The sequence below is a fragment of the Aulonocara stuartgranti genome (genome assembly GCF_965226115.1).
Source record: "Aulonocara stuartgranti genome assembly, chromosome: 19".
NCBI lineage: Eukaryota > Metazoa > Chordata > Actinopteri > Cichliformes > Cichlidae > Aulonocara > Aulonocara stuartgranti.
The window spans coordinates 22824413-22842461 of NC_138955.1; the positions used below are offsets into that span (position 1 = coordinate 22824413).

Sequence of the window (18049 nt, forward strand, 5' to 3'; positions counted from 1 at the left end):
AAGCAGCCATCTAATTCAGAATTATTCTCAGGGTTCTCCTTTTATTCTCAAATAAATAAGGCAAAGAAGGAACGAAACAAAGACACACATGGACTTCCTCAGCTGAAAGAAAACAGGAAAACAGATTTAAGTTACTCATTCCCTTAAACAATACATAAAATAAAACCCAAATAGAACCTCACCTCAGCTGCCGCCCCGTGTGGAAGTGAAGAAAGAGTGACCCAAAAGTGAATGCAGTCCTTATATAATGTGTGACATATAATGTGTGACAGGTGATTGCAATTGAGGACAAGCACCATACCCAATCAAAGGTGAGAGAACTAAACAAGGTGCATCTGGTGAAGTGAGTGGGTGTGCTGGGATGTGCCAAAGGGTGGGTCTCTACAACAGTACCATTTATCAGAACTGTGTTTGCTCCATGTGTCATTTCTGTGGAGCAAAACGGGCGAAACTCTGAAACTATCATCTTCTAGTTACCCTAAAACGAATTCATTCCCAAATCTCATTAAAACCGCGGCTGATGAAATTGTATAAAACATCGCTGACACATTTCTGGTATCTAAAATAATGGGAACACAGTGGACAAAGCTATTTTTTTATGGCAATGACAAAGTGTGAGAGTCAAATCATTGTTTATATTTATTCATCACTCTGTTACATTCTTACATAAAGGCTAAGTGTTGAGAAAGTTTTGACAATTAAAGATAAGGAAGGGGGTAAGAGATTTTTGGCCAGAGGAAAGTGTTATCATGAAGTGGCCACCCCACAGCCTTTTGAACTTCTCCTTCTACTTCAGATTTCATGGTTACAAAGCTTTAAGTGGCCTGTGATCCCCCCCACTGGTCACCACTTGACAGCCAGCCTGTTTACTCAGGCTTTTTACCTGAGTGGAAAATTTCAAGTGCTTCTGTCAAAATACCACCAACAAATCTCATCAGCAAAAGCAACATGTTACTGTGAGATGGCACATGCAGTAATATTTCATAACTGGGCAGCAGAAGACCAAAGGTTTGAACTAAAACCTGGATTCTGACTGGAAGACAAACTTCAAATTTGAGTTGAAAGTTTTTTCTTTTTGCTTTAAACACAAGATTGATACCATATCTAATCAAATATTAAGCTCATGTCCAGTCATTCTCTATTGGTTGCCCTCCAGTGACATCCAACCAAAATCTGTCAAGCATAATTTCAGTTTAGATTTTTTTTTTAACTCAAACGAGCTCTAACAGGTCCCAGCAAAAAGATCATGACCACCAGACAGATCCTGACAAACTGTTTGCAGTCATTCTGCGATCATCATAGTCTACATTTACTTTTTCAAGTGGCACTAAAAAATAGGCTGTAACACCTAAAGTTTTGTCTTCTTGCTGCCTGATCTGACTGAATTGGTGCTGAGGTACTTCAGTCTTAAGCTTACCTTGTAAAACACAATCTATCTTAACCCTGCAACAGCAATCAGGGTATAACAATCAGACACATGCAGCACTACTGTGAGCAGTAAATTTGCAAAAAGATGCTGGCTGTAGAAAAAAATGATGCAATTCAATTCAATTAAAATCAATTGATTATATATTCATATGTTTATGTACTTAATGTTGCATCATCCGTCATGTGCTAATCCCTACATTAGGTGAAATAGATTTTTTTGTAGGATGTGTCATACCTCCATATTTGAGCTTACTCATCATAGTGTCTCTAGGTCACAACTCCTGCACATTCATTCATATGACACCAGCCAGTTTTACATACTGTAGGAATGATCTCATACTGATCTATATGAGCTCTGAACCAGTGTCAATCTCAAAGGTGGCGAGGGTGAAATTGAGAGAGCTTCTTCTTCTATACAGTCCTGGACTTGTTTGTGGGATTACATAAAACTAAGAACCCAGATGCACTTTACATGAACAGATGACGGTTATGGAAGAAAAACTTTAAATTTACTTTGAGGATGAGCTTTTAGTGTGAAAATTGGAAGCTGGGGGCGATGTTAGGAAAAGACCACTTCTGACTGAGTTTGTGTTTATCGCAGAAAGAAAAAAAATTGCAAATGATCGGTAACTGGCACACGAGTCCTGCACAGCAAATTCCACTCCTGTAATTGTGGCACACGCAGAAGAAAGAAAGACAGTAAGAGATGTGATGCTCCTCCCACTGTCTTGCAGGTTGTTCTGGCCTGTGCTTTCTAACACTTGCCTGGGAGGGTCATGAATTGGCTCACCTGGGCATTCCAAGCTATATGAGCTGGCCAAGATGTGCAATGTTGTGTTCTCAATTTCGTTCGACTTGGCATCAATCAACCTTGGCGTTTGTGTTTTGCTGGTTTATTTTTAGATAAATTATATTGGATTGACACTTACTTTGAGCCAGTCTGAGACGCTGGCTAGGAAGCAGAGGAGGCAGAAATAGTATAAAATGTTTAAGATAATTACTCTTAATTAAAATAAATGAACCTTTTGACTTCATCAGTAAAAAGATGTGATTGGCAGTAGATATTTCTAGACTTTCTTACATGCAAGTTATGGGCACTTCAGCATTAATGGGCATCAGCCACTCTCAGTCTCACATGTGACCCTGGGTCACATGGCGTTTTTCTCCACTGCAGGTCAAGTCAGTTCAGATGGACTGAAGCAGGCGAGTCAACAGGGAACAAGTCTTCTTCACAGTGACAGCTGCTAAGAGACAAACGGGGGTCTGACTGGTGAAGAGAAAAGTGTGGAGGACGGGTAAGAGGACCACAAGTCTGCACAGGACAAAAGAAAACAGAACGAACTGGCATAAATGTGAAGCCGTAAACAGCAAACAGCCTGACAAATGACATGAGCAACCACAATCGGTTAAAACATGCCGTAAACATGAGGCAAGCTCTGACTGGGAACTCAGTAAGGGACGGTGCATCTCCTGTTACAGAGAGAAAGAATATACTGACATTTATGCCAAACTGTGTCATTAGAAAAAACAGCCTTCAAGAAATGATAATCTGCGGTTGAGTTCTGGAAACATTAAATACGGTGAAACCATCATGTGACACAGGATGTGCCAATAATATCCGTGTAGTCACCTACATGCCAGTTATTGTTGACTTAATGTCATGACCTTTGGCACTTTCGATGGGGGAAATCCTGCCTGCAGGACTGATTAAAACAACGTGGCTTTTATATTTTTTATCATTACAGATACCCAAAGGTCTTCTGTACAAGTACACAATGCTAATAGAAACACAATGTTATACTCTGTTTGTGAAAAACTAACCAAAGGTCTTCAGAAAACACTTGAACTCATAAGCTTGCCAGCTGATGTGTGAAGCTAAGTGTTAGCATACTGCTAACACAGTGGATGATCGGGAAGGCATGTAATTCTGCAGTTATTCGATCCAAATTCAGACAAAGTATTTGTAAATCATCATAAATGACTGACAATCTGCCCATTGTATGGATCAGTGATGGAAAACCAACCAGCGTGGATAAAGATACAGTCTAGAAGTGAATTACACTGAGATAAAAGTGATGGAAAAGTGGTCAAACAACAGTCAGCAAACTGATCTGTAAACCCTGAATGAAATTATTGGTCTCTACATCAATAAATTTTAACACTAAATGGGAGGCTTAAGTATCCACGACACAATCTGCTGAAAGATCTGATATTTAGGACTAATCCACTTCATTGTGTTCTATTGATAATAGAGCGACGCGATTGGTTGTAGGTCTCCTTAAAACTCAAAATACATGAACAACTGAAAGATGCGTTTTTGTATTAACAAATTATTGGTAAAGTAAACCTCAAAGTGATTGAGTGGTCATTAAAATGTGTTCAGAATTTTATTTATTTTATTTTATTTTATTTTATTTTTATTTTTATTTTTTTTTAAATGACATCAGAAACAGCAGTATGCGACATTACGTGATGGCAGAGCTTCAGTTCATCCTTTGTCATTTTTTTTTTTTTTTTTTTTTTTTAATAAATAGGACAGGGGGAATGAATGAGAGAAAGAGGGGGAGAGAAAGAAAGAAAACCAAAGGGGAGAAGAGACGGTGAGAAGGGGGGGAAGAGAGAGAGAAAAAAAAAAGAACTCCTGGGTCACCTGTATGGAGAAAAAAAACAAAAAAAACAAACAAAAAAAACAAACAGAGGAGACAGCAAACAACAAAGAGCAACATAATAATAGAGAAAACAAAGCACCATCACAATAAACTAGCTAGTCATAGATATCAATATTTACTAAATAATGAACGATATTGTGCAGCACGCAAGATAGACAGCGCACAGTGTGCTTTGAGGCAGCAGCCAAGAAAGCTTTAGTCCGCGTCTGTGAATACCCATGTGTGCATACCTGTGTGGATCAGCATGCTTGCATTCCAAAGGTTTCTCCATGTAATGATCTGCTAGGGAGTGTGGGGGGGCCACAGCCCCGTCCTCCAGGGTGTGAAGCGGGTATGGAGGAGATCAAAACTCCAGACATCCAGAGGCCCCCAGAACACAAGAGACCAAGGAAGACCAACAGAGGGGCAGCCGCGCCACTGTTCCAGTAAGAGCTGAGGAGAGTCCCAGATGAGGGCTCGCCCAGCAGCCGCGGAGAAGAAGTCAGGGGGAGTTGCAGTGACGCGCCCGTGAGCTCCGCCGGCCCCCAGCTGCGCCTGAGTGACCGAGCCCCAGGCCGAGAGGCCGGGGGCACCCCACCTCCAAAGGGGCCCGAGCGAGCCCCAGGCCCCAGGCCCCGACAAGCGGCCGCCAAGGAGTGAGCCGGTGTGTACCCGGACGCCCACCCCCAGACACAAAGAACCACCAACACACCGACACCTGAGGGAGTCCGCCACCGGCAGGGGAAGTGGTGGTGGGTGGAGATAGGCCTCCAAACCTTGGAGGGCCTGAGGTGTCCCCAGAGAGGTGGCGTCTGATACCCAACCTGACATATAGACACAGACATACAGGCACACACAGACACAAACATCCATTCCCACCCTCATGCTCTCATATGCACTTACTCCACACTCAACCAATGTGGAGACAGACATAAAGAGACGCTGTACACACGATCACACTCCCCAAGCGTACTCTACAAACCGGGTCTAGGTACCCTTGCCCCTGGAGGGGGGAATTGCACCCAGACCCAGGTGGTGTTACCCTTTTCCCTGCGGTGGGGAGAATTTTGTGTTCAGAATTTTAAAATGAATGAAAATTCAGCTCATAAATGATAAATCATGACACACTGCTCTCCACTGCATATCATAATTGGAATCAGTAATACTGGCCCTGTATTTACTTGGTATCAGAGCAAAGCCAAGATTTCACACAGCACTAAAATTAAAATGCTAAAATTAAAGTGAAACTAACAAAAAACTAAAAAACTAAACTGAATTAAAAACAAAAAAGTTAAATTGAGCTCAAAATAATAATAACAAAAAAATAGGAAACTCTAATAACTCTGGTGTGCTGTGGTGGAGTTATGTTGGCACACGCTGTCACGGAAACTTCGTCTGGCTTTGTAGTTGTGCAGCTTGTAACTCAGACAAACAGGTTAAGGGCGGAGTGTTGTTGATGTGATGCTTGAATAATAGCTTTCACCCAGGGGATACATCGGGCCCTACGTTACAGCCCAGGCACGTGTGTGTGTGTGATTTCTCCGTGCATGCAGACATGTGTCGAGTCGGCGCTGAACTTCCTCGTCCTGCATTAGAAGAAGGAGGATAGAGAGGCGTGACGTCGCTGGCCGCAGACAGGCCCGTGCGGCAGGGGGAGAGAGGCAGGGACGGACGCTGCTGCTGCCGCAGAGCAGACTGAAGAATCGCAGGAGCAGCCGGGCACGAAACAACCGGCAACCACGGCAACTTTGTAGAGACGCCAGACGGCCATAATGCGGCACCGCCCGCCGACGACCCCGGAGCTGATGTGACTGTGCACAACCAGAACCGGGAGGAAGCGGCGGACACCACCACCTCCCTTCGCTCTCTCTCTCTCGGTGTGTGCGCAGCCGGTCGGTTTGTCGTTCTGTCTGTCTGGAGGGAGGAGGTGGGGGGACGGACATGTCCTCGCTAAACGTACCGGAGGACCAGAAATGGGTACCGACACACGTCCAGGTGACGGTTCTGAGAGGCAGGGGCTTACGGGGCAAGGGCAAGCACGGCACCAGCGATGTGTACACCATCATCCAGCTCGGGAAGGAGAAGTACTCGACCGGCGTGGCGGAGAAGACGACCGAGCCGGAGTGGAAGGAGGAGTGCTCGTTCGAGCTGCAGCCCGGTGTGCTGGAGAGCGGCGGGCAGAGCGGATACCCGGCTGGGAGCTGCGAGCTAATCCTGACGGTGATGCACAGGGCGCTCATTGGGCTGGACGTGTTCCTCGGACAGGCTGTGATCCCTCTGGATAAAGTCTTTCTCGAAAGTAGATGCGTGAAAAACGAGTAAGTCCAACTGTCTCCGCTTGTAATAGTTGTGTGTGTGTTTTTAGTACGAGAACCTGCTACAGTGTGGCAAAAAAGCTGCGTGGATATGCTTTCACGTGTTGTTGTTTTATCTAATTTCCCATATCCCTTGAACCCGTCAAGGGTGTTTTTTCTTGTCCAGTCCGCTTTTTGTCCCGTTTAACTCGCCACACAGTTTGTTGTTAGATACAAACACAGCTGTCAAATCTCTGGTGCTGCATCAGGGCCCTGCAGACACACCCTCCCTCCTCCCACAGACAGACCAAACTAACTCTTAGCAACCATCAGCGCACTCCCCACTGAGGCTCAAGGCTCCCCTACAACTTGTGCAAACCTCACATCCTCCACAATGTTTACATCATCAGCTGCTTGCGGTCGGTTCTTTAGAAAAGAAAAAACCCCACCAACAACAACTGTTGTTTCCCCATAGCTGAGGCATAGAGTAGAGCTGGATTAATGCTTGTCCCAAATCCAGGGATTAACCAACAGTTACATGATCCCAATAAAGCTTCAAGGTATTTTTAGCAATAACATGCTGTTTCACACAAGCCCCGCCCACTACAGCAGGAAGTTTGGTGATAAATCTTTGGAGGAATCTTTCCGTTTCTTTTTCATGGTAACAGAAATCTTCTTTTTTTTTTGTGCATCTCTCTAATGGTGCAAACAGGAGCTTTTCTTTTCTTTTTTTGTTGATAACACCTTTCAACACCTTCAGAGAATATCGAAATGTGTGACATTTGTAGGTTGAGTAATAATGGCACATAAGCAGTTAGCTGTTAGATAAAAAGGTGGGTTTTGCACTGATGGTTCAAAGGCACTAGTAGCAAAAGATCTGACATTTACAGGAAGGTTTTGGATACCTAAAGGTTTTCCTACTGCTTGCGTGTTCGTACCACTGCTCCAAAACTTGACGAGCTTCCCTTCTACTTTTCATCCACCAAACCAGGGTCAATAAAAAAGTAAGTCCAGTTGTTATATCTGACAGTAGCAATAAGTGCTACTCAGAACTGGTACATGATCTTGCCCCATCATGCTGACACCACACTAAAAGATGTTATGTTTTGTCGTGTTGGCTAACAAAATGCCACATGAAGCAGTTTTTTTAAAAATCTTTTAAGTGACTGCCACCTGACCTAAGTGTGCTTTCAGTCAAACAGAGCCATGAATTTGAGACGAAAGGGGAGCAAGTCTCCTCCAGTCGGCCCTGTTGGAGCTGGTCAATTGAAGGTTAGAGCCAGCCTGTGATGATGATGATGTGTCAGCAGTTTGGTGCTGTGGTACATTCAGTGTCTTCACGTGGGATTCAGTGAATGTTCACTGGTTATTAGCAACACCAGCAGCTTTCAAAGCTTCCAGCTTCAATTCTCGTCTTTGCTACTGAAGAGAAAATATATGCTAGAAGGTTTGCAAAAGACCCCCCAAAACAAACATTTGAACACGACGATTTACAATAGTTGACTTTGATACATAAAAAAGCTTATAATTAGACATTTCTTCTTATTCTTCCAACACCAAAACACTATACCCAGCCAATGCGTGTATAATTTAAAGACAAGAAAGGCTACCTGTGGGCTGAAGGTATTCAGCATCTGCTCGCTCCCTGTTCTCTGAGTTTTGCTACACAATCAGATCCTGTATGTTCTGACTACTCTTGCATTAAATCATGGGAAATGTTCAAACAGGAACTTAGAACAAATAGAAAAGTTTGCTCATTTTAAAAAGATACTTCCAACTACTAGCTACTACTATAAGCCTCTGGTCGTATTAGGCCTTGTGAGGTTATTACAACAAACCCCCCTGAGTGTATTGGCTTTTCATTTTGTAGGATAATGGCTATTCTCATTCTGAGAAAAGTAGTATTTGTTTGCTGCATGTTAATGTGTTTTCTGCAGAACCTGTTGTATTTCTCAAGTGCACCAGTTTTTAAAGTTTGATTCAAACAAAAACTCTCATAAGAGCTTTGTCTAACAAATATGGAAGCTAGCGAAGTACAGATAAGCTAATAAGAGATTCACAGTACTGTGCAAAAGTCTTGAACTGCCTGTTATGTTTTATGAAATAGGTGCATTTTGAAATGTGCAAACATGCATGGAAATACAGTATATAAATCAAAAGCACAGTTTGTACAATTCTAAAAAGCTTGATAGTCAATATTTGGTATGACTTACTTACTTTAATTCTTCAACATAGTCTGAGTTCACTTAGGCAGCTTTCTTTAGGAAGTTCACCAGGCTTCTGGAAGGTCTTCCAAAGCTCTTCTTTAGATTTTAGCTGCCTTTTGTTTCATTCTGTCAAGATGATCCCACACTGGAGGCCAATCCATGACTGACAGTGTCCATTGTGTGTTTTTCTATCAAGGTATGCTTTTACTGTGTTGTCCATATGCTTGGAATCAATTCCATGCTTAAAAATGAAGCAGTAGCCAATCAGCTGCATTCAAAACCGATATTGCATGGTGCATTAAAATCTGACATTACTTTGCGTGTTCATATTTACATCAGTTTTTACAAGTTCTCCGACACCACTGACTGAGATGCAGCTTCAAACCATGACTAAGCCTCCACCGTGTTTTACAGATTGCTGTAGATGCTCACTGATGTGTCTCTCTCCTAACTCCCTTATACATATTAATGTACTAATATTAAGATTCGTCACTCTCTAGGACCTCTTGCCACTGCTTTTAAGCTCAGTTCTTGTGTACACTGGAATTCCTCTAACAGTAGATGGACCAACTGAAGAATATTGTTTTCAAATACTGTTCAAGATGGTTTTTCTTTTGTTTTTTAGGCTTACTACTTTTTCTTTTCGCCTCCACTTGTCTAGTTTCTGTTTCAAATTGCACACCATGCTGAGATATACAAAGTTTTCGGCTAATAGCTCGTTGGGAATCACCTTGTTGGTACAAAAATACTATTTTTCTTCAAGTCAAACTGTGTTATTGTTGACATGTTTTTCGTTTTCTTTTCTTTTTTTTTAGATGTACAGTGCTGTACACGCTAGTGATCATAACTAATGAACAACTTCAGTAGATTGTGTTTTGATAGAACCCTGTTAAATGTAGTAGCTACTTTTGGCAGCTCCCTCTTCACAAGGGGTCACCACAGCGGGACGCTCCACATGCTTGATTTGGCAGAGCTTATGCCGAATGCCCTTCCGAATGCAACCCTAAAGTTCAAAACCAAATTGAACTGAACTGTTTGTCGAAACCAGAAAATAAAGTGTTACAGTGAAAATGGGACAAAACAGCTCAGTTTATTAATATTCAGTTTGAGTTGACAGTTGATGCTTGACACTTAACGTACCCCTCTCCATCATTACTGTGATCTTCTGCTTTGGAGAACATTTTGTCATCAGGTTGATCATTTTATGTAACTTTCCATTCATTGTATACATGGTTTGAATACATATACGATCATTAAGGTGACAATATTTAAATATTTTTAAGGAAAATGAACATGAGAAAGACGAGAAGTCTAGTTTGACATACACAATGCAAAATTGGTTTCCTCAAGTGTGCTGTTTGTGTTAGTTGAGTTTTTTTTGGATGGTGATCAAATCTAGAGGGAAACATAAATGATGGCAGTAAAATCTGATAATAAAAACATGATGAAAGTACGACTGATAGACGGCTTACATAAGGTTAGAAAGAGAACCGGTAGCTTTTCAACTCACTCAACAACCATGAAACGAGATTAAAAGTGACCTTTCCTTTTAGACTGCCATGCAATTTAATGGGAAAACACAGAATAATGCAGTGACAACAGCCTTGTAATTATTTTAGCAGAGGTTAAGAAGCAAGGTGTGCATCTGTAACTTTACAGATTTTAATAGTTAGCCCTTTGGAAGAGTTTGAAGCATCACACTGTATATTTCTACCCCCCCAGCCACCCTATTTTCTGACTTTTATTGTCTGCAGGATTCATCATTTTCCATACAGTGTACTTCTGAATCAGCATGTTCCAGTCAGTGAGTGGAAATGAGGAATGAGCTTTAAATTTGGACGCATTTATATTGGACTGCATGAGTTAACTCTGCTCATTTGACTTGCCTTGTGATTCTGTTAAAAATGAATCGATAAACAACTTGTAATTCAACATTAACACAGGACTTCGCTTTGAGCTGAGCCTTTTGACTTAGATGGAGTCTTACTTGCCTTTTTAAAACCCAAGAATGCGAGAGGAAAAGTGTTGGTAATGAATTTAACCAAGTGTTTATCTTTAACATGAGTTGCAACCTCCGATACGTTTAACTGAGTAGCACAATTGTTACTTCAAGGAATATGTCATTAAACAATTTAGCTACATTATTGTGTCTGTAGGTCAGAAAGGTTGCGTTACTTGCTAGCTTCTGTTTCTCCAGGACTGGCTAGCTTAATGCTTTAATAAAAGTGTTATACCATATTTTTGTATGAAACCAATGAGGATGCTGCCAGTTTGTCTTGTATGTATGTGTCATCAAGTGCATGTATTGGTTTAATTTCTTTAAACAAGTCAGCTAAAACAAAAAGTCCCATAGTGACAATGTTTTCAACCTTATCATGTAGCTAATGTTAGCTTAAGCTAGTTATCTATTGCTAGCTTAACAAATTAAGAAAAGCTATCAAAATCAAGTGTTTACTGGTAGTAGAGTTTCAATATTAATTGCTCAAATATTCAAAAAGGTATCAAATTTGTTGAAGGGTACAAAATGACTAAGTTGGTGCTAAAACGGTGTTTAGTACCTTGACTTGTTCCTAATTCATGACAAAATCAATGGTAATGATTTTTTTTAAATACATCAAATATATCTAGTAACTGGTTTAAATGAGATTTTCACCTTTTATTTTAGTTTGAATATGCATGGCACTGAAAATATTGGAGTTTTGACTCATTGTAAGACTGCAAAATGATAAATCATGAATCTATTGTGAAAGTTGCCTACAGTGAAAACTGAGGCAATTTCAATCAATAAGCACTCTAGGTTCGGTAACTTTTTGTAGTAACAGAGAAGCTTTACACAAGTATGTAAGAGTATTAAAAACACAGTTTATATTCATAGTTAGCAATGAAAGAAGTAAAAGAAAACATATCAAATATGTTCCTCCTTCAGTAATTCTTTTCAAGAAACAAAGATAGAAGTGGATCTTCCTTCAAAAGAGTGACCACAGCATATTTGCATTTTGCATTACTGGTGTAGAGCAGATTACTGGAAAGGTGGGCGTTCGGTGAATTCCCCTACTGGGTCTGTCAGGAAGAAGCTACAAAGGCCCTGCCAGTGCAGCATGCATACCAGGGAACCCATGTTGTTAACAGAAAATTCATTTTGCCAGGCTTTTGCTGATTATCAGATTTGCCATATTCAGGTTTCCTTTATAATCAAGTTTCTTCCCAAGAGTATAAATGTCAGCTCTTTTATTCAGTTATTTATTTATTTATTTATTGTTTGCTGCCTGCCAGTGATTCTTTACTGGTTCAGTGCTTCTTGTTGTGCTAAGATTATATATTTAGATTTGGTGCTTTACAACTTCTTCTTTGTATCGGCTCTCTGTCACAGTTCCCTACCCTGTTGTGTATGTGTAGGAAGAAAATCTGTGATGTTGTTTCAGGCCTGAGAGCTGAACGTCTATTTGCTGAGTGAGGCAGGAAGATGGTGTGTTTATTTCTGTGTGTGAGAGAGAGAGATGTAGATCCAGAAAAATCCTCTGCTAAGAGCCAACAGACTTTCAGTAGCTACAAGCTGGAGAAAATCTAGTCTAATGGACATTAAAAGTTATATAACAGTGTGACCTGTTAAGTCACCCTAGATAATATAAATGTAGCATGGCTTTCTGGGAAAATTTTCCATGGAGATTTTTCAGACAATAATCTGTATAGATTATACAGATAGCCGAGTATGCAGGAGTCCACTGGTCGTTCGAGGGATATGTTCCTGAGTGATGGAGAGGCAGTGTGTGTCTACATCACAAAAATCTCATCAGACCATCTGGTTGTATTCAACAAAGCCAGAAAGTAAAGGAGAGGAGGCGCACATAGAGGATGACTGCTGTTTTGTTTGCTAATATTTTGTAGCAGGCCACAATTGCTAGATGAGTTTGACTTGCTTCCAGATCTAGGTCAGCTAACATTGCTGCCTTTTCGTGTATTTCTAGCTAGTCAAATAGCTAGCATGCTAATGTAAAGTTATTTTAAAGTGATGCCAGGTTAGCTCCTCTCTAGTATTAGCATTGTGCCATAGTGTGGCATATTGTATAATATCATCAGTATAGTGGTTACTAACAGTGGCAGTGAGGGGTACCTTTGGAGTTTGTATTTATAGCTAATGCTTGCTTTTTGTCAAGATTGAAGTGTAATCACTACTTTAAAATTAAAAATGCAAACATTCTTGCTTTTCCTTGATGACCAAATTACATTTGGAATCATGAGAAATCTCTTAAGTTTATTAGACTCTACGTAAGTCGATGAACAATCCCCTGATTTTAATTTTTTTTATGATGAAGGTAATGAGTAGTGATGTGATTAAACTAAGGTAATTTAAGGGGTTAGATAATGTGAGTTAATCTGTAGTGAATACCTCTTTGTTACTTGCAGAGCATCACTGGTGAGTTAAGTAGTCATTCAGGAGGGAAATACAGTTTATTGAAAGATGATAGGGAAAAGTTATACATGCCCGATTGCTTAAGTTTCCCATTGAGTCCCCCGTCCTGAAAGTCTTAGCTCTGTTGCCTAATTTTCTTCTCATTTGCTTCTTTCTTACTCGGTACTTAGATATTTAATGGTAGTTGTTGTACATAAACCTTGGAAAGCTGGCAGACTCGAGCGTCACATTTCGGCTACTTTTCAGACTGAAACACTGGAACGCAGTGGTGGCAAGAATGTGGCAAACTTTGCGTTGCAAAAAATGTTCTTGGATGTCTTCTGGTGGCCTTGCATATTAGTGCCTGATTCTTGTAGATATAGCTTAAAACCTGATTACAATGTATTATTTGGCATAGCCTGCGTTAGTATTCTGTAATCTGCATTTATTTTTATTTTGCATTTTCTTTTATTGTGGATTCTTTTTTTCTGTCTGTTATTGCAGTCTATCTAGTTTTTATACAACGAGCATTCATGTCCAGGTTTATTTATCACTCATTTATCCCTAATATGTATCTGCGACTATGTGGTTTTAAAGAATTGGGAGGGAAGTTGGTCGGTAGGTTTTTCGCTCATAGCATCCAGATGTGGAATGTGGTTTGGGTCTCACAGCCTGTCTGCTTCTTCTGCTGAGGAAGCAGGAATCCAGGGCATATTACCAGTATTACCCACAGTATTCCTGAAGGGCTTGTTGGCCTAATTAATTCAGAAAGGTGTAATGGGAAGTGTTCAGTGTTGGTAACTCAAATGAACAACACTGCTTGCATCCTTTTTTATGCACTTGGATATGATATGGAGGTGATGGTCTGCTATCATTGTTGAAGACCACTGACTGCTGTATTTTTTTCACTATATCCTTTGTTTTGGCTGTAATTGTTCATTATTTTATGAATTTTCTGCTGAATCATTTCATCATTTTGGATAAAAAGTTGACCCTTTTCTTACCTTCAATCCCTGCCAGCACTAGAGCCGAACATTGATGAAGATTCCTAACAGAGTATTGTTAAAAAGAAAACCTTGTGTTTTTTGGGGTTTTTTTGGATTACGCTGTAATATAGCAGTTTGTAGTGTGTTGGAAATTTTGGTAAAGGTTTTTGTTTCAAAAATACTCTCATCTACTGAAGTCCTTGTGCGTTAGCATGAGCACAGCCCTCTAGAGCTGCTAGAAAAGCTGTTAGCTTCATTTCTAAATGTGACAGACTGTTCGAGAAGTGACAAAGTTTCTTCACTTGCTTGTGTTTTCTAAAGTTGTAGTGCAAGATGCACTCTGCACTCGTGTCCCTGGAGTGTACTCCCTGAAACTGAAACCCGTCTGATGCTTCTGCTAGATAAACGCAAAAAAAAGAGAAGAAGAGAGCGATACGACCTTAAATGCCAACATATTTGTTAAATCATGTGCTGCTAAGTTCCACAGCTCACACGCCCTTGGCAATGGTTTCATTTCACTCTTGTGTCTGGCCCCGATACCACAGAGGCTCACAGAGGCCGACTACACACTGGATGAAACGAGTTGATAGCCTACTTGTGTTGTAATTTCAGCTCTCGTCTGCTCCGAAGGGTGGTTTCTAGGGATTGACATATAGCCTGTAAGTTGAAGTCTGCAATAAGACAGCAGCTTCAGAGTGGGAACATCTTCCTGTCTGCTCTGTGGTAGATCAGGGAGATTGAGGAGATGGTGGTGTGTTGCTGGGATGGGGTGGAGTGTTGTGATTTCCTGTTTTCCCAAGATGGGGAAGCAGATGTGTAGTTATGCTCTGCAGCTCTGGAATGGCATTTTTCCCTCTCTTATGACAATTAAAAGCCTGTTTAGACTTCCACAAGTTCCCAAAAACAAGAAGAACATTTTCCATCTTTATTGTGTTTTCACTTAGTGCTTATAACGAAAACCGTGTTTGCACGATGGCCTTAGTGAACTATACAGTTTCTGTGTGGGATGATGCTTTTGGGAAACTGGCTCCTCTTCGGTAGCAGGCTGTGCTCTGCCTGAGTATGTGGGCTACAAAATGTAGGTTGCTGCTTTTGTCTCTCTTGCAGTTTCTGTATTTGGGCCTCTTGTGTGTTTTACTTGTTGTTCACATTTATTATTGTCAAGCTTAGTCATGCATCAGGCAAGAACAGGTGCACGTACAACGGAACTGTACGTGGCCTTTTAAGTATTTTGCAACTTCTTTATTTTTATATGACCAGTTAGAAATGTTATTTTGAGAAGACAAAGGCACAAAATGTTACCGTGTGCAGGTTTAGAGAAAGATGTACATATTTTTAATGAATTACAATCCCTGTAATGTTAGTGATGGTGGCTGTAGTACTAAGTATCCCTGAGGAAACCTTGCATAGCTTCCCTGGCCCTGTGTTTGGAATGTGAACCCCACCTCGGCTGACGTGCCAGGAGGAGGACCGATACTATTGTTGACACGTCGATGTGAAATTCGAAACCACACCTAACAGGCGTTTGAGACATATTATTAGTGACAGGAGAATGAGCCCACACAAAAAAATCTGTTTTGGCTCCAAACATTAAAAAGAAAATAGACAAGTTCAGAGCTGAGGAATTGACTTTGTTGACATGTTGCTCAATAATCCCTTAAAAGGATTTGTCTTAATGAAACGCGCCAATATAAATACCTTATCTGGATTAGACTAAATCAGCCTCAAACTCATCATTCAGCAAACGTAGAAACATAAGACCCAGGCTTATAGGCTGTATGTATTTGCTTCATTGGAGTGCTGCTCCTGCCTACGCCTTTTTCATGTGTGTGAATGATATCTGGTTCGTTAATGAAAACAACGTGCTCAAGTGGCAGATTTCCATTGTTGCCTCATTTCTGTGAGGTATAGTTCTCTTGTTCTTGGGCCGTAAAAAGCATTCCTCTCTCCTTATACGCCGAGCTCCACCTGCTCATTAGTCGCGCCTCTTGGAGTTTGACTTTTAGAGTTGCTTTACTAATTGTTTTCAGTGACATTCTTCTTGGGTGTTACCATGTTTTCAGGGCTGAACTTGAGGTCAGAGGCAGGACGATGATGATTACATAACAGGCTGTGCAGTGAATTATATGACTTGTGTTATTTCTTCTCTGCAGCCTACTATTACGCCAGTGTTGTTGCCAGAAACGACTTTCTCGTCTCTGTTCCTCTGTAATCAAACAGAAGATTGGTTGAAGAGTAGGGATGGGTATTGATAAGATTTTCACGATTCCGATTCCATTTTCGATTCTGTTTAACAATTAGATTCTTTATCGATTCTCTTATCTTCTCTTTGAACAAGATAGAAATTTAGGAGTAACATGGCCTTACAAACCCAACAGTGAGATCTTAAGAGATCCACAGCCTACGGCTCTTCAATGGGGTGTCACAGGATCCCCAGGAAAAGAAATTGTAAATGTAAAATAATAAAATAAATATTCTTCTGTAGCAATAACAAAGTATAACAGAAATTCTTCTGTAGCAATTACACAAGAATATCCAGTAATGTCCCTGCCTACAATTAAACACATTCACTTACTGAAAATCGGGGCATCTGCTGTGGCAAATGGGTGCAAGCCTTTGACCACAAACTGAGTCACTGCTCGGTGAGATTCGTCTATCCTGGCCTGAAAGGAGACGCTACCGGTAGACTGCAGCGAGAACTGCCAGCATCTGAGCCAGACTCTGTCTCTCTCATCATGGTCACCTAAATGCACAGCAATGGCAGGTTTTGTAATAAGGCAGATCGCGCTAACATAATATGCACTGTTAGTTGATTATTTACCTGCCGCATTAACGGGAGAGAACGTGCAAACGTTACCGCTGCTGCTGGGTTGAGATTCACGAGTCCGGAGCAGAATTAAAATCACGACATTCATTTAAGGTCATCGTGTGTTTTGTGAGCAAATGCTTTTGCATATTCGTAGTGTTTCCTCCCTTAAATGAAATCTCTACTTTGCAAGTATTGCAAGTTGCCCTGCTGTCATCCGTTCTCGTAAAGTATAATCAAACTTTTGAGCGTTTGAGCCGCTTATGCGCCGTGTTTCCTGCCAGGTAAATGATGCTCTGCAACGTGGTGACGTCATTCGGGGCGACTGGAATCGATAAGGGAATCGTTTGCAAAAATGGCAAACAACTCCAAGGAATTGAAACAGTGGGAACCGGTTCTCAACAAGAACCGGTTTTTGATACCCATCCCTATTGAAGAGAAGAGAGTTTGGTATTCTGATTAGATTTAGATGATTTCATGTTGGGTTCATGAGTCTGTCAGTCCTACTCCATAGTCTTTTTTTTCTCCATTATATTGTGTCTTCAATATAATGTTACATTTTGACCAGGTGCTGTAGTCAAAATGTAGGCATTTAAAACACTTATTTATGCTTTAATTACTAGCTCTAAATCTTAAATATCTTTTTTTAATGTCAGTTTTTCAACATTTTGGTCTAAAACTAAATCCTCTCCAGTCTTGCTTCTTGGACTGATGGAGCTTGGTAAGCTGGCAAATGCTAATTTGTCTCATAAGTATGTGTTTATCTCATAGGTTAAGCATTTTTTGCCTATTGGCGTTAAGCGAAGATAACAACCCTGACTGTTGAATGTGTTATTAATGTCTTGTAGTGCTGTGCACGTTGTTCTCTAAATAGAAACAAGCCCCCCACAAAGTTTTCATTCTTGGCCTCTGCAGCTTTTTTATTAGCAGCATACATGTGCAGCATATATTTACACTCTTGGGTCATCTAAGATTTCAGCAGCAAGTAATCTAAACCAATCTGCAATCAGAATCAGAATACTTCATTAATCCCTAGGAAAATGACAACAAGGTGATTCAAAGTGCTTTACAGAGACATTAAAGAACAAAAACAAATAAAAAGCATGATTTAAAATTGATTAAAAAAAAACAGTAGATAAAATCAGTAGTTAAAATGTATGTTTTGAAATTTAAGCTTAACAGTGTGGATTTGGTGTTTTGTTCAAATGCAGGTAGAAGAGTCTTCAACCTGGATTTAAATAAACTGAGTGCTTCAGCTGATCTGAGGCTTTCTGGGAGTTTGTTCCAGAT

General features: G+C 40.6%; 1 protein-coding gene and 1 long non-coding RNA gene across 4 annotated transcripts in view; one reads left to right on the forward strand and one right to left on the reverse strand.

The window, feature by feature from the left end:
- Window positions 1–426: 426 nt before the first annotated feature.
- LOC309695958 lies at window positions 427–4924 on the reverse strand. Its single transcript, XR_014273268.1, has 2 exons — window positions 4328–4924; window positions 427–2740 (listed from the first exon to the last, which is right to left on the reverse strand). It is a non-coding gene; the product is annotated as an uncharacterized lncRNA (long non-coding RNA).
- Window positions 4925–5469: 545 nt separating this feature from the next.
- Window positions 5470–18049, forward strand: part of rab11fip5a (RAB11 family interacting protein 5a (class I)) — a 30711-nt gene continuing 18131 nt past the window's right edge. For 2 of the 3 annotated variants that reach the window (XM_082516986.1, XM_082516988.1), the window contains exon 1: window positions 5471–6394. In XM_082516986.1, coding sequence (XP_082373112.1) covers window positions 6018–6394 — 377 coding nt within the window. In that variant the 5' untranslated portion in view covers window positions 5471–6017. Of the gene's footprint in view, window positions 6395–18049 lie in introns of all 3 variants that reach the window. The other variant, XM_082516987.1, reaches the window with a different exon arrangement.